At 52.9% G+C, this 16,314-nt stretch overlaps 1 protein-coding gene across 2 annotated transcripts in view; it reads right to left on the minus strand.

Moving 5' to 3' along the window:
* Positions 1-15,753, minus strand: part of LOC128322003 (complement component receptor 1-like protein) — a 46,428-nt gene extending 30,675 nt beyond the window's left edge. Inside the window, exons 1-2 of one of the 2 annotated variants that reach the window (XM_053242670.1) lie at positions 15,673-15,753; positions 11,988-12,146 (exon numbers count right to left, since the gene is read on the minus strand). In XM_053242670.1, the coding sequence (XP_053098645.1) occupies positions 11,988-12,066 (79 nt within the window). In that variant the 5' untranslated portion in view covers positions 12,067-12,146; positions 15,673-15,753. Of the gene's footprint in view, positions 1-11,987; positions 12,269-15,672 lie in introns of those variants that run through there. The other variant, XM_053242671.1, reaches the window with a different exon arrangement.
* Between the last annotated feature and the right edge of the window lie 561 nt (positions 15,754-16,314).

The raw sequence follows: 16,314 nt of genomic DNA on the forward strand, positions 1-16,314 counted from the left end.
TTTAACTCCACGGTGTCTAGAACAGCTAGTGTCTATCTTATTTGCAAAGGGTTCTGTTGCCATGTCTTGCTTTAAAATGTACAACATTTAACAGACCCATCCAGTGCTTTAGGGAAGGGGAAATAAAAATAAAGGCAAAATAAAATTGTCAGCCCCTTACATGAATTATAAGAAGAAGAGAGGAGGAGGAGAAAAGAATAATGTAAGAAACTAGAGTCAGGCTTGTCTAACCACTTCTTACTAGAAAGGTAACCAACAAAAATCCTAGAAATAAATATATAGTTGATTTTAAGAATAAAGCAAATTGAAACAACAAGGCCTTTGTGGACATCTGGACAAGACACCAAATTGCCAATTTCTAAGAAAGCATCAGTCAGACCCTTTTCCGGACATGTCTGGCTATAATAAAACCAGCACCATGAGGAGGACTGGAGAAAGGGGTGGTCTCTCAGTCCATAAATCATGCATGGCACTTGAACTGGCCATCTCTGCAGAGTACAGATCTTAGAGCAGTACAATGTAGGAAGCAACCTGCCAGCCTTCATGCTCTTCCCATCTTGAAAAGATGTCCCTTTCTCGAGAAGGCAGATCTGGCCACAGTTATCCATGCCTTAGTCACATCACGGCTGGATTACTGTAACACGCTCTACGTGGGGCTGCCCTTGAAGAATATCCGGAAACTGCAGCTAGTGCAAAATGCGGCAGCTAGGGTTTTATCTGGAGCTGCCTGGTGGGAGCACATCACACCCATTCAGAAAGAGCTGCACTTGCTACCAGTTTGTTTCCGGGTCCAATTCAAGGTGCTGGTTTTGACCTTTAAAGCCCTTAACGATTTGGGCCCGGGGTACCTGAGAGACCTCTGCTCCGGGTGCCAACAATGAGGGAGGCTCAGTTGTCATGCACGTGGGACAGGGCCTTCTCTAGGGATGTGCATAAAACCGGTTCTCCCGGTTCGGTTCGGGTCCGAACCGGGTCCGGACCGGACCGGGGTGGTTCGGTTTTGGTTTTGCCAGACCACCCCCCCGGTCCGGTTCGGTTTCGAACCGGTTCGGATCCGAACCGAACTGGTTCGGATCACAAAAAGTGGCTGGTTTTGAAGGGGACATTGTGTTCTACCTGCCACCCAAATTTCAAGTCGATTGGACCTTCCTCTGATTTTTTACAATTTTTTTTCAAAAAATAAATTTTTGCCCATAACTCACAATGTGGAGCCCTTAGGGGCAAAAAAGCTGGGGTGGGTGGTAGCCACCCATGGGTGTCCTCCACCCCAAAAATCCCAAGGCAATTGGTGGCTCCTAGTATTATTGGTGAATTTCTGAAGAAAAATTTTTTTCCCATTGGCTAGAATGGGGGTTCGGGGCTGCCCCAGACCCACCTCTGTGGGGTGGCAGCACCCCCAAAGTGGGTCCGGGGCCATGGCAAAAATGCCCTCAGTCCCTCCCAGCAATCCCCGTAGAGATAGGAGTGATGGTTCTGTTGTTTTTCTGAGGTATTCTGAGTGTAGATTCTATGATAGCTTATGAGATTTCCAATGAGACACCATGAATCCACTCTCTTTGCTATCACAGAATCCACACTCACTCAGAACACCTCAGAAAAACAACAGAACCATCACTCCTATCTCTACGGGGATTGCTGGGAGGGACTGAGGGCATTTTTGCCATGGCCCCGGACCCACTTTGGCGGTGCTGCCACCCCACAGAGGCGGGTCTGGGGCAGCCCCGAACCCCCATTCTAGCCAATGGAAAAAAATTTTTTCTTCAGAAATTCACCAATAATACTAGGAGCAACCCAACAATTGCCACCCCATCTTTTTGGCCCCTCTCTCTGGGCGCCCTAACACGTAACACCTAGTCAGTCCATCTTAATGCCTACCTACTACCACCACTCCTATCCAAGCAAGTAAGAGGAGGACACTCAGAGAGACAACACCCACTCTCTGATCTAACAAAAAGGCCACTGCTGTGCTGCCTGCCAGCACAGCAGCAGCAGCGGAGCAGCACACTAAGCACAAGAGCAGCACACACAGAGAAGAAGCAGGAGGCGGAGCAGCAGAGCAGCAGACCTGCCGCTCTGCATGATGGGTGACGTGATGCCCAAAGGAACCACCGCCTCACTCAGTGCCTGCCACTGACTAGGCCCGACAGACAGAAGCCAGCCAACCTGCTCTGCTCTGCTCTGATGCTCCCCATGGATGATGCACACACACCCTACATCTGCATCCCAATGACCAGACCAGACCAGACCAAGTGCGCAGAGTCAGCACAGGCCAGCAGCCACCAGCCCAGCAACAACAACAGCTACTACTGCTACCACCACAACCAGTGTTGCCGCTACAATAACATTCCCAGTCCAGTCACGCGCGCCACAGCCTGAGCCTAGCACACAGCCAACAGCTGCTGCCAGCCAGTGCCTGGCAAGCCCAGCCAACATGAGGAGGAGAGAGCTAACAAGTAGACGGCGCACGCACATCACCAACCCATCACGACGGCGCAACTGCAAGGGGAGAGGGCACAATTACAGGCAGGAGGAGGAGGAGGAGGAGGCGGGCGAGGCAATCCTAGCACAGATTTGAAAGTTTAAAATCCACCAGGACATCTTCTAGAATCTAGACTTCTGTTTTTTCTACCACCAGCTGTAGTGTCTAGTTAGTCAGTGTGCTGTGCAGCTGAGCTGAGCTGAGCTGAGCTGCATGTGAGGAAGGGTGATTGTAGCTAGTTCTTTAGTTTCAGCAGACTGAGCATTGAGCATGGGCAGTGGCCTTGGGAAGCAACACAATTACACGACACTCACCTGCTGCTGCTGGTTCTAGAAGTTGCCTCTTCTCGTCTTCACCTCTTCGTGTGTGTGTGTGTGTGTGTGTGTGCAGTGAGTGCATGCCTTTTGCCTTGCTGGAAAGAAATGCTTCTCTGGTCCACCACCACATATCTGCTCAAGGACACAGAGGCCCAAGGCAGAGGTGGTGGCACCAGTGTGAGTGCATGTGTGCTGGTGGTGTTTGCCACCACAGGTGTTTTGTGTGTGTATGTGTGCGCTGCTAGCTAGGAGGGGGGAGGGAGGCAGGGAGGGAGGCTGGGAGGCAGGGGGGAGGAAAGGGGAGGGGGAGAGGGATGTAGAGGGGATTGAAGGGGGGAGGGTCCGGCTCAGAGTTGGTCAGCCACATATTTGTGCACACACGTGCTCACGTGTGTGCTTCGGTGGGAGAGACCAGACTCTCATCATCTGCCAGACCGGGGTTGGGGGCAGGTGAGGCGGTGGTGGGCTGGAAGGGAGGGAGGATGGAAGGTGGTGAAGAGGAAGGGGAGAGGATGAGAGGGGAAGGATGGAGGGAGGCATGGGGGGGAGGAAAAAAAACATGTAGACAGACACACACCACACTACACACAGAAAGCATCCACACACAGAGACAGTGCTAGGCATCCATTCACACAGACAGACAGACAGACAGACACACAACAGGAAGAGACAGACTGAGCCTGCACCACACACACACACACAGACCCAATTCCCCCCCTGCACAGTTATCAATCAATATGTTGTGTTGGCAGCCAGTTCATTGCTATTCTGATGGTTTTGGGTTTTTTGCCATCAGCCAACATCAACAGTGACCACAATCAAGATGAACATAAGATGATAATAATTCATTCGTTTCATTTCAAAAAATCACCCAATCATCTTCTCCATGTAAACCAAGCCCCCCACACATGATTTCTGGTGACATTTTCAATAAAATCAATTCATTTGGCATTCATCATTTTGTTCTCCCTTTGTCACCTTTTTTTCTTTCTTTTGCATAATTTTGAGGCTTGATTTTGACATGGGGTTTTTAAAGAAAAAATTATTTACATGTTTATTTACATACAGTATTTACATATCTACACTGCATTTTTGAACGTATACCCGCCGCTGCCGCTAAGTCTAGTACTCCGTGGGCTGTGCTACTTTGGGGGGGTGTGCCGTGCCCACGCCAGGTCCCCAAATGCTGACAGGTGGATAGATAAAGGGCCTGTGCTGGTCAGCATTGGGTTTCTTTTTAGGTGGGCGTGGGCATTGTAAACATCTGGCCAGTCGCAGCACTACAACTACTACTACAACTGCATCTCTGTGTGGGCACACTACACGCTGCGACTGGCTGGCACGGCTCAGCATCTGTCACGTCAGCTCAGCTAGAGGTGGAAGGGGGGAGGGTAGGGATAAGCACAGAGTTCGAGCCAGGCAGGTGACCAACCATGGGGCAACCCACGGTAATCACTCGCCCGTCTCAAACTGCAGCTTGGGGTAGCCCAACAGGGGGAGGTTCACCTTAAGGAAGACCAGCTGCTCCACCAGACCAGGGTCCAAGCGGGAGCGAGAGGGTGTCACCACGTCCCCGGCACGTGAAAACACCCGCTCGCTCTGGACACTGGTTGGGGGGCAGGAGAGGAGGCGCACAGCCACCACCGCCAGGTCCGGCCAGACTTGGCGGCGGCTCGCCCAGAACTGTGCGCAGTCCACGCCGTCTCCCTCCACAGGCTCCTCCAAGTACTGCGCAACGCATTGCTCAGCACTGGAGGGGGGCCTGGCAGGTCGAGCCTCCCGCATACCAGGCATGGCGCCATAGCAGAACCGCTGAAACCACTGGGCGGATCTCGAGTCGGTAGCAAATGGCTGCTGCGATGGCGCCGCCTGGGATGCCGCGCTGCTGGACTGGGAAGAGGGAGGGGAAGGGGAAGCTGACGCCGGCTGGCCGCCCATGCTGCTGCTGGGTGCGGGTTGGGCCGCGAGGGCTGCCCCCGCACCACTACCAACACCCTGGTCTCTGCGGGCCCTAGCGGCCTCCTCCTCCCTAACCTTCTCGACCAGGATGCCCTTCCACCTGGGCAAGTCGTCGGCACTCACGGCATTGCCCTTGAGGGCTGGGTGACAGAGACAAGCGAGGACATACTCCTCCCTGTCTCCCAGCACATCAACGAGCCGCTTGTCAACCCCAGACCTCAGCCTCCCAGCCAGAGCACGACCCTCTGGCGTGGTCAGAGAGATATGGAGTCCACCCATCAGCTTCTCGAGACCAACAGCTGTGGGCAGCGCCTGGCTCAAGGGAGTGGTGTCGCCACACAAGCCCTTCGTGGCAAGCTGGAAGGGCTCGAGTGCCGACACCGCCTCGGACATCTGCTTCCACTCTGCGTTCGAGAAGTCGCAGACATCCAAGGACTCGTCCCTCGCCAGGGCGACAAGGGCTCTCTCCTGCTCCAACAGGCGCTGGAACAGGAGGAAGGTGGAGTTCCACCGGGTCTCCACATCCGTAGGGATGAGATGGCGAGGAAGGCCAAGGTCATCCTGCTTCTGGCGAAGCAGTCTCCTGGACTTCTCGCTGCGGTGAAAGTGGGCGGCCAGCTTGCGGGACTTATCCACAAGCGTAGCCGTGGCAGCAACAGCACCTGCGATGGGGCGGGCCCCCTTCTCCTGGGACGCCCTCAGCTCCTTAAGGCCAAGGGCGTCCCTGACGGTCAGATGGAGCGTGTGTGCCATACACCGTATGTTCACACAGTCCATGACTGTCTCGACAGCGGCGGTAACGTTGGCTCCATTGTCGGTGACAATGAAGCCGCGGGAGAGGTGTGGACACCCGCCAATCCACTCCTCTATCTGGCGGTCGAGTACGGCCGCCACCTCCTCCGCGGTGTGCCTCGTGTCCATCGTCTCCACGTGCAGGACGGCCCACCTGTGCCGTAGTGCATCGGGAGCCGCGCCGGACCCGGAAGCATCGCCCGCGGAGGTCCCCTCACTCTCCGGTCCCCACCAGTGGGCAGTGAGGGCCAGGAAAGAAGCGTGCATCCCACTGACACTGGTCCAGAGGTCAGTCGTGAAATGCACGCTTGTCCCGGCCGGAGCTGCACGCAGCTCGGCCGACACGAGCTCCCTGCACCGGCGGTACAGGGAGGGGACCACGTTCCGGCTGAACGTCGTCCTTGAGGGGATGACGTATTCGGGAGCCAGGTATTGGAGAATACGGCGGAAGCCGTTGTTCTCGACCACCTGAAACGGCTGGTCATCGGTGGAAATCATCTCCCCTATGAGGCGGGTGAGGTGATGATGGTCCACGCGAACAATACGCTGGCTGCCCGAGGACTGCGTCCACCGCTGGACGGGCAGTGTAGCCTGCCTGCTGGCTGGCACACTGCCGCTGCCCGCCCTAGTGGCAGATGCACAAGGCGCACTAGCGCTGCCAGCCTGTCCCCTGAGACCTGGGTGGTGACGCTCTAGGTGTCTCCACATAGGCGTCGTACCCAGGTGCGCAGGGTCCCTTCCACGGCTGACAAGCATCCTGCAGTGGACACAGCGGGCGTGGAATGGGGCTTCTTGAGGGACCTCAAAATGCACCCATGCACCACTGCCCTTGGCCTCCTGCGCCCTGGGCGCCGTCCTAGGCCGTTTCTCGCAGGGTGGCTGCAGTCCTAGGGGGGGGGCGGCCGCCGCTGCCTGCCCACTGCTGCCACCCAACCCGCCCCTTCCGCCCTCCACAGCGGAGGAAGGGCCCGGCTCAACTGGCATCGGAGAGGCAGGCCTCTCCTCCACCACCTCGCCAGACCGCTCCCCACCAGACTGTCGGGCTTCACGAGGGGGGGCCCCACTGAGCGGCGAAAGGATAGGGGGAAGGGGCCCCAGAGGGAGGGAGAACCTGGCTGCATCGCTGCCAGCCGCACGGTCCTCACCGCCCTCTACCTGCTCTTCCAACTCCACAGTCTCCTCCACCTCAACAACTGGCGGTAGCTCAGCAGCACCTGGTGCCGCCGGCGAGGAGGGACCCGCCACAGCCCTAACAGTGCCTCTGCCTCTGCCGCGATTGGTGGCAGCAGGCGTGGGGAACTGAATCCTGCGCACCAAAGATGGGGCCGGAGCAAAGAATTCTCCAATGGGGAGAACTGGGGTGTCCTCAGGCTCCCCGCGTCCTCTCCCTCCCCGTGCCGCAGGCGCACCCCGCACCTGGCCTCTCCCACCTCTGCCTGCCAGCCTTGAGCGAGCCCTGCCCGCCACACGGCGCTCAGACATGCTGCTAGGTCAGAAGGAGGGAGACTTTAGGAGGAAGGCCAGACAGGGTCAAAAAAAAAATTTGGAGGGGCTTAGGGGCCAAAAAAAAGGCAGCTGATTTGGAGGCGGCGGGGGGGAAGTTTGTTTTCAAAAAAGGAAGCCAATTGGGGGGAAAGGAAGACTTTTTGATATGGGGGGGGAAGCCAATCGAAGTGAGGGGGAGGGTGTCCTTTTTGAATTTGGGAGTCAACCACCAAGCCAATTGGGGAGATGGGTCTGGGAGGGGTTTTTTTTAGAAAAATAGGGGGTTAAAGGGTGGAACCCCGGTGTGGGAGGGTGGCACGGGCAGTTGGGTGGAGTAGTTGTGGTGTGGGTGGCAAGTTTTTAGCTTTTTTGGGGGGGGAGAGTGGATGGGGGGAGGGCACAGCACCTACCGGGGGTGGGGGAGGGATGCAGTTAACGCTTGGGAACCTGCAGATCAAAGGAGGAAACCCTTATTTAGTGAACTGGAACACAAAGTGTGGGTTCTGGGGGGTGGTTCTCAAGTAATGCTCCTGTGGGGGGAGCATCAAACTCAATGCAGCCTATTTAGTGACTCTAAATTGCACACAACCAAAACCAGAACCCAGTCACACCAACACAGAGGTTGAACCCACCCACTCTGTGACTCTGCCTGCCCAATGCCATGGCAAGCAAGCAGCAGCAAACACTTGATGGCAGCCTCATGGATTGAACATCATGATCATCATCATACGTGTGTATTGGCCCAGCATGTAGTGGCAGCATCAGAGCCCAGCCAGGACCCCACTCAGACTGCCCCAGAGGCAAGGAAGCACTCTGGCATGGCATGGGCCCAGCATGTAGTGGCAGCATCAGAGCCCAGCCAGGACCCCACTCAGACTGCCCCAGAGGCAAGGAAGCACTCTGGCATGGCATGGGCCCAGCATGTAGTGGCAGCATCGCATCAGAACCCTGGACCCCACTCAGACTGCCCCAGAGGCAAGGAAGCACTCTGGAAGGCACCTGTTCAAAAACCACCTGCAAGACGCATGCAATGCAACGCAACACACAGCAGCAATTTCTTTACTGGGCATGGGCATGAAGACACAAGTTTTACAACAGTACATCTCCTCTCCAAGGTTCCCTCCCTCCTCCCCACACCCAAATGCATTTCAGAATAGGGGTGTCCCTATTTAAAACCGCCAGCTAGGGAGAGAAAGGGGCAACAAAAGGTGCACAATCGCACACGCACTAACCCCTCTTCTTCCGGTCCTTCTCCTGCCACTCACTGCTGGTCACGGATTCGCCGCCGCCAGCCAGCCACCCTGGGCTGAGACACAGCAGGGCGGCCGCACGAGGCACACAGGCAACCGGGGTAGTTCAACAACGATGGAGGGGCTGAAGTGAGGAGACAACACTATTTGTGTCGCTCAACTCACCCCCAAGCAGAGACAAAATCAACCAAAAACTATAAAAAGAAAAAAAAACCGATGGCAGCCGCCAGGTGGGTAGGCTACTGTGTGCGGCTGCAGCTGTGGGAGAGGAGGTGGAAAGTGAAGGGGAGCAGAGAGAGAAAAGACTAAGAGAGAGAGAAAAGAGAGGGGGGGCAGGGACAAAGAGAAAGAGAGGAGAGAGAGAGAAAAGAAAGAGAGAGAGAGGAGAAAGAGAGATGATAGAGAGAAAGAGGAGAGAGGAGAAGCGCAGCGCAGCAGGGAGGGGGGATTCAGGTGTGGGGGGAGGACACAGCAGTAGCAGCGGTCCAAAGAGGTGGGGGGAGCAGAGAGGGTGTGTGTGGTTGGGGGCTAGTGTGTGGCAGGGGGCCTGGGGTAAGTGGAGAGAGTCGGGGGCAAGGAGGAAAAGAGGTGGGGTGGGGGGAGCAGAGAGGGTGTGTGTGGTTGGGGGCTAGTGTGTGGCAGGGGGCCTGGGGTAAGTGGAGAGAGTCGGGGGCAAGGAGAAAAAGAGGTGGGGTGGGGGGAGCAGAGAGGGTGTGTGTGGTTGGGGGCTAGTGTGTGGCAGGGGGCCTGGGGTAAGTGGAGAGAGTCGGGGGCAAGGAGAAAAAGAGGTGGGGTGGGGGGAGCAGAGAGGGTGTGTGTGGTTGGGGCTAGTGTGTGGCAGGGGGCCTGGGGTAAGTGGAGAGAGTCGGGGGCAAGGAGGAAAAGAGGTGGGGTGGGGGGAGCAGAGAGGCTGTGTGTGGTTGGGGGCTAGTGTGTGGCAGGGGGCCTGGGGTAAGTGGAGAGAGTCGGGGGCAAGGAGAAAAAGAGGTGGGGTGGGGGGAGCAGAGAGGGTGTGTGTGGTTGGGGGCTAGTGTGTGGCAGGGGGCCTGGGGTAAGTGGAGAGAGTCGGGGGCAAGGAGAAAAAGAGGTGGGGTGGGGGGAGCAGAGAGGGTGTGTGTGGTTGGGGCTAGTGTGTGGCAGGGGGCCTGGGTTAAGTGGAGAGAGTCGGGGGCAAGGAGGAAAAGAGGTGGGGTGGGGGGAGCAGAGAGGCTGTGTGTGGTTGGGGGCTAGTGTGTGGCAGGGGGCCTGGGGTAAGTGGAGAGAGTCGGGGGCAAGGAGAAAAAGAGGTGGGGTGGGGGGAGCAGAGAGGGTGTGTGTGGTTGGGGCTAGTGTGTGGCAGGGGGCCTGGGGTAAGTGGAGAGAGTCAGGGGCAAGGAGGAAAAGAGGTGGGGTGGGGGGAGCAGAGAGGGTGTGTGTGGTTGGGGGCTAGTGTGTGGCAGGGGGCCTGGGGTGAGTGGAGAGAGTCAGGGGCAAGGAGAAAAAGAGGTGGGGTGGGGGGAGCAGAGAGGGTGTGTGTGGTTGGGGGCTAGTGTGTGGCAGAGGGGTGTTGGGGGGAAGGGGAGGGGGCAACAACAAACAGCAAAGGAGAAACTGGAACAACTCGGGCAGCAGCAGCGATTAGGCTGGATGGGGTGGTTGGGGGAGGAGCTGGGCCTGGGCTAGGGTAGGGTCTGGGAGGAGGGAGGGTGGGGGGGGCAGGCAGGGGGGGGAGGAGGAGGAGGAGGGTAGCAAAATATATAAAGCAATATATATCAAGAGAACACAAGCCAGAAGTTTAAAAAAAAAATTAAAAGAAAGACTATAACCAGCAGAAAAAACTTGGGGGTGGGGGTGTGGGGAGGGGGAACCAAACACAGACTCTGAGGGGGGCCACTAAGTGAACAGAGACAATGAAACCACAATTGCTGCAAATTAATAATAGCAAATGAATAATTGGAACCAAGCAAAGAAAACTGGACTCGGTTTGGCAGCAGCAAACTTGGGAGAAGGCTGGATGGGGTGGGGTTGGGGTGGGGTGTGGTTGGACTTGGAGGGGCAAGTTTGGAGCAGGGAACCAAAACTGATTATATGGGACAACAAGAAACAACAACAGAATCCTCTGGGGGTGGGGGGGAGGGATTCAGGGAACCAACTCGCAGGGCAGCAGCAGTCAGCAGAAACAAACAAAATGGTACAATTTAAGCAAAACCAGCAAGCAATATATAACTGAAACCAATGGAATGCAATGTGAAAATCAAAAAGTTGGACAACAACAAGGCAGGACAAAGAGCAATAATTAATGGAAGAAGATTTAAAGCAATGAGGATGCAGTGGGTGGGAGTGGGGGAGGGGGAGGGTAGGCCCAAAGGATGAGAAGGGAAAGGGGGGGGGAGGGGGGAGAAAAGCAGACAGACAAGGAACAGGGAAAATTGGGGGAAATTAAGAAGAAAGTAAAGTGAAGTAACACACAGTATACAGACAAGAGACAGACAGAGAGAGGAGACACACAGAGAGTCACAAAGGGCAGGTGGACAAAGGATTAGACAGAGCACACACAGAGAGACACAGGACACAGTCAGGACTCACAGAGACACCAGAGCAGCCAGCAAAGGGCAAGCAGGTCTCAGAGATGATCCCACAACTGCAGCCAAGAGAAGTTTCCAGAGAAGAGGCTTGGGTTTATATAGGTTTGAAATTCCCTCCTTTGGGAGCCCCCACCTTTGCACTCCCCCCACGGCCAACAGGGTGCCAGCTCTCAACAGTGCAACAGCCAAGCAGCCTACCAGACCAAAGGACTCATTCTGGCCAATCAAGGATCAATAGCGCAGCCAATACAATGCCTGGAAATAGCATCACAAAATGGATGCAAGGAGGAGCAAAAGTTTCGGGAAGGAGACACAAAATGGAGGACACACTTTAAAGAGACACTGAGTGAGACTCAATTTCATTCCCGAACCGGTTCGGGAAACCCGAGCCGGTTCGGTACCGAACCGGCTCGAATTCGGTCCGGCTCGGTCCCCGGGAGGGCCCGATTCGGTCCGGGATCGAGCCGCCGGATCCGGACCGGTTCGGACGAACCGGTCCGGATCCGAACCGAACCGCACATCCCTAGCCTTCTCTGTTGCTGCCCCCAGACTCTGGAATGCTCTCCCGGTGGCTATTCGCTCCTCGGTCTCCATCACAGCTTTTAGAAAGAGTATAAAATCTTGGCTTTTTGCCCAGGCATTTATGTGATTCTCTGCTGCTGCTCTTTGTACTCTGTATTGCTTTTATGCTTTTGTTTTAAATTTTTAATCAGATTTGTTTAATATTTTTCACTTAATATTTAATTGTCTTTCTTACCATCTTGTTTTTAAATTTTACTGTAAACTGCCTTGGGATCATGTTAATGAAAGGCGGTATATACATTTAACAATAAATAAATAAATATAAGATAAAGGAACAAGGAGACACAGATGACCCCCAGCAAGATCTCCCAACAAGCCCCTCTCCCCCAAATCACAGTACTCTCTTCACAATCACCAATCGGGCAGGAGTCTGCACTTAATGCCTGGACTCCACCATGGGATTTTTGAACCAATATTAAAGAGGCAATTCCTCTGCCGAGTGCCTTTCCCATTGCATTGGGTAACCCACAAACCATACTGAAAGTGCCCACTGCCCAATGGCATGACTTCTAGGCAAGACAAAGTCCCTAGAAGTGCTACACTGGTGCTCCTTACTCACCTTCAGCTTTGGATAAGAAGAGCAGCAGCAGCGTTATCATCATAAAGGGTCCAATGTGGCAGCAAGGAAGAGGCACCATTGCAGCAGCAAAAAGTAACACCTGGAACCTTCACAAGAGCAGGCAGAATAGGGCAGCAAGCACTTCTTCTGGCCTTCTGCCTAAAAACAGATAAAGGGTGGGATGAGAGAACCTAATGGGAAGAGAAATCACCACATTCCCTTGTCAATAGGCATTAGCTTTTTAAGCTGTTAAGAGCTATAAATCTCCCAAAACATTTCTAGACTGACACTCCTTTTGTTTGCAGATCAGGTTTCCTGCTTATTTTGGCCAACCAACTCCAGAGGAATAACAATGTTTGCTTTTGCTGCAACAGGGTCTTGTTGCCAGGAGCGGAGCCACCATAGAGTGAACGGGTTCAAAGGACCTAGATGTGGCCCCCGCATCTGACATCAGATGCGGGGGGCATTATTTTGGCCCCAAACGGGGCTGCGCAGCCTCGTTTGGAGCCAAAATCAGCCCTTGCTGCATTGGCAGCATGGCCAGAATGCCTTTTCCTGCTTTAACGGCAGGGAGAGCTGCTCCTGGTCTTGCTGCCAATGCAGCAGGGCTGATCGATCTCCCTCCCAAATGGGGCCACACCACCCCATTTAGGAGAGAGATCACCCCATTGACTGTGTGGCTGGAACAGCTCTCCCTGCCTTTAAGGCAGGGAGAGCTGCTTCGGCCCATGCTGCCAAACACAGTGTGGGATGCTCTCCCTTCCCAAAGGGGCAGCACGGCCCCGTTTGGAAGGGAGACCACATCCCTCACATCTGATGTCAGATGTGGGGGCGTGGCTAGCTGGGCCCCTGCATCTGATGTCAGACACGGGGTGCAGGGCCAGGGGGCCGCGAGAGCGGCTGCATACGGGCCGCTGCCAGCCTCCCTACGCTGTTGCTTGTTGCACTGCAAAGAAGAAACCACTCCAAAGGAAACTCCTCAAAGTCCCTGAAAAACCCTTTATTACTCCTTTATTTCAGATAGCAAAATCTTTGTCAAGAGCTCCAATATTTTCACCAAATCTCTCTCTCCCTCCTCTTTCCCCTCTCTCTCGCCTTAGCCAGGTTTGGTGCAAATATTAGTAAGAGCCCTTGACAAATAATTTGTTATATGAGCATAATAAGGGGGTTGTGTGTGGTTTTTTTTGTGGGGGAGGAGGTATTTTGAGAATTTCCCTCTTCATTGTTTCTTCTTCTTTGGTACCTTCCCTGTTTTTCTTATTTACCATGGAGAGTAACACATTTTATAGCAAAATAGGCCTTTGCAGAGCAGACTTCATCAGATGTATGATGCAAACATGTCTCTGCTCTAGCCCAGCACTCTCCTCTCCTCCACACTTTCTTTCATGCCCTCCCTGTGGAAGGAGGAAGAAGAAGAGCAGCAGCAGCTCTGTACTGCTGCTTAGTGGGTGGGGGGATTGGGGCGGGGAGGCTGATGGAGGTGGAAGAATGCCATCAATCCACCACCTGAGGTGACCTGCCCTCATTAGCAGGCTGGACCTGTTTCAGTATATTTGGATATCAGCAGCAGGAGAGCCAATGTCAAGAGACCATCATAACAACAAAGGCGGCTCCTTGTGAGATGCTCAGAGAACAATTGTTATGGGGCAAACAATAAATAGTTACTATATATTATTGATGATGATGAAGCACCATGGCGGTAGCAAAAAGGGACACCCAAAGTCTTCAGAAGATCAGGCAGGACAGGCATTTCTTAAATGGAAACTGAAACATGAGTAGCGCCATCATCCCAGTCAAGAGACTTCATCACTATCTTTCTAAGGATATATTTTTAGTTTTTATTAGACTTAAGAGCAGCTAGGCTGATTGTTTCCATCCACAGTAGCCCTTTTCTCTGGGACTGCAACCTTTGGTGCACATCACTTCCTTTTTCTCTGGAATTTCAATCTTTTGTACACACTTCTTCATAATGGAGAACAGAGGTGCACCTAGGTAATTTTGGAGCCTGGACCTAAAAGTTGTTTGAGCCCCGCTTCCCTGCCCACTGCTAGTTAAGCATCATCCCTCTGCATGCACACACACAGTATTTTTAACATGTGGGTTCTTGAAGAGACAAACAGCAACTGAACTCACAAGAATGTAAGAATATAAAACAGCTATATTTATGCAAACATGCATTAGCAGAAACATTCCAGTGTTTCTAACCCAACTTAGCATACTTCCTTTTTCTCTGGAATCGCAACCTTTTTTCTCTGGAATTGCATCCCACATATTTCTTTCCCCACAGTCTCCCCTATGTCTCTAAAGCACCCAGTGCAGGTCACAAGGTCACAATCACACTTGGTTGCCCGGTGCAGCACAGGTTGGTGATGCAGCACAGAGACCACACCACGCAGGACAGACTAAAAAGGATTTGGGGGGCCTCAAGGGGTAAAGAGGCCCTGGACTTCAGCCCCAAAGTCCAGGGGAAAGAGCACCTCTGATGGAGAATCAAGATAACATTGTTCACAGATCATTGCATTGTAGTGTTTGCAGCTTCCCTAGCTGTTCTGAGAGACAGGACCCCAAATGTTGTTGTTATAGTCTCTTCCACTGATAGTCTTATTTTAAAAAAGCAGTTGGGACCATAGCAAAACAGATAACAAATAAAGACAAACATGGTTTTCAGGTCAGAGACCTTTAAGAATACCATAGATTTGGGTTAAATTATTAACTCTTCCCTTAAGTAGACACAATTGTCTGACAAACCTTTATGTAAAATGAGAGACTATTAATTTCTGTCCAAGGAGATATTGGAATGGTTTGACTTCTAGTAGTTATTTAATGAAAGTGATAAAAAGCTTACAAGAACTTGGTTGTATTGTCTGTTGGTCTGAAAGCAAGCCAACAAATCATGAACATGCTAGTTATGTTCAGTTGGTACATATGAAGTGTTAGCCCAATGAGCTATTCTAAAAATACACAGGGTATACAGATTATGTGATTTGCCATCCCTCGCCAACAGGTCCCTCCGTGCTTCCCAGTGGCCTATCACCTAATAGTAGGCACCAGTGGGGAATGGTGGTCTCTAAGAAGCCAAGTCAGGCTGTCACATTCTGGTGCCAGCTTGTAGTGTCCCCATGAGTGGCAGAGGAGATGAGTAGAGCCATCTTTCTAACTTCCATCCTTTCTGTTGTTGCCTCCTGGGAGTTATTCACACATGGCTTCATGCTTCAGGGTATCTGAAGAGCAAATCTGCTTCACAGCAGATACACAAGTTGTTTAATTTTTTTTTAGTTTGACAGCTATGAGTGAAAGAACGGCATGACCAGCTGGATCAAACAGCAGGACCCTTAACCCTTGCCTTTGTGAGTTACTGCCTGTGAGTTACTAGGGCTCAGGTTACATTCATTCTGCATATCTAAAGCCTATGTAAAACATAGGAAGACACACATTTAGCATTGTGCTTGCATTTAGCTCAGGAATTTCTTCCTCTCTCTCCTTTTCTGGACTCCCTCCACAGAGTAGCACCAATCTGCTGCAACAACACCCCCCCCCCCCGCACTTGCAAATCACTTAGAGCATACCATACCCAAAACAGCTCTTAAACTCCCCTCCATTGAATTTTGAAAAATGCCAAATTACTGCCAATGGCCACCCCACACATCACAGTTTGGACCTTAACTCAAACTGTGGGTTCACTCACCAGTCTCCAATGTGAACCTCTTTTTGAAGTGAGGTTCACTGCTTGGGCCACTGGTTTGCAACTGCCTCTGTTATGTCCAAATGCTGAACTAGAGGCAGCCTTCCCTGGAACCTGCGTTGAGGGAAGGAAGCTCCTCCTCTCCATGTCCTGATTGGCTGCTGTGGCTGTCCATCAGTCAAAGGAGAAAGCCTGGCAGCCACTTCCCCTTCTTTTCTGCAGTCCCCCTCTTTTCTGCAGTCTTGCAGACTGCAAGAGAGAAAACCAGCTCTTATGTCCAAATCCAGACATATAAGGGTGGTGGTGGTGGTGGAGGAAATGGAGGTCTATTGGGTCCTCGGTTCTTTGCTATGTCTGAATTCTGCCATAAAAATTCCTCTTACGCACACACAAAGCGCCCCTCCTCATTTGAGCAATATGTTGTAAAAACAAGTGACAAACACTTCCATCTTCAATTGTCTAAAGCTGGTTCCTTATTTTAGTTACGAAACCTAACTGAACCAAGATCTTATAGTGCTGGCCGTCTGTTGTATTTTATCTAGCGAACTTTGGTTTTGTTAATTAGAACTTTGTCCCAGTGGGCAGGGTGGGGTGGGCGGAGTGGAGTCAGAAAGAAAAGGGAGGCAAAGGAGAAAGAGAAAATTG

Source organism: Hemicordylus capensis, chromosome 4 (assembly GCF_027244095.1).
Source record: "Hemicordylus capensis ecotype Gifberg chromosome 4, rHemCap1.1.pri, whole genome shotgun sequence".
Classification (NCBI taxonomy): Eukaryota; Metazoa; Chordata; class Lepidosauria; order Squamata; family Cordylidae; genus Hemicordylus; species Hemicordylus capensis.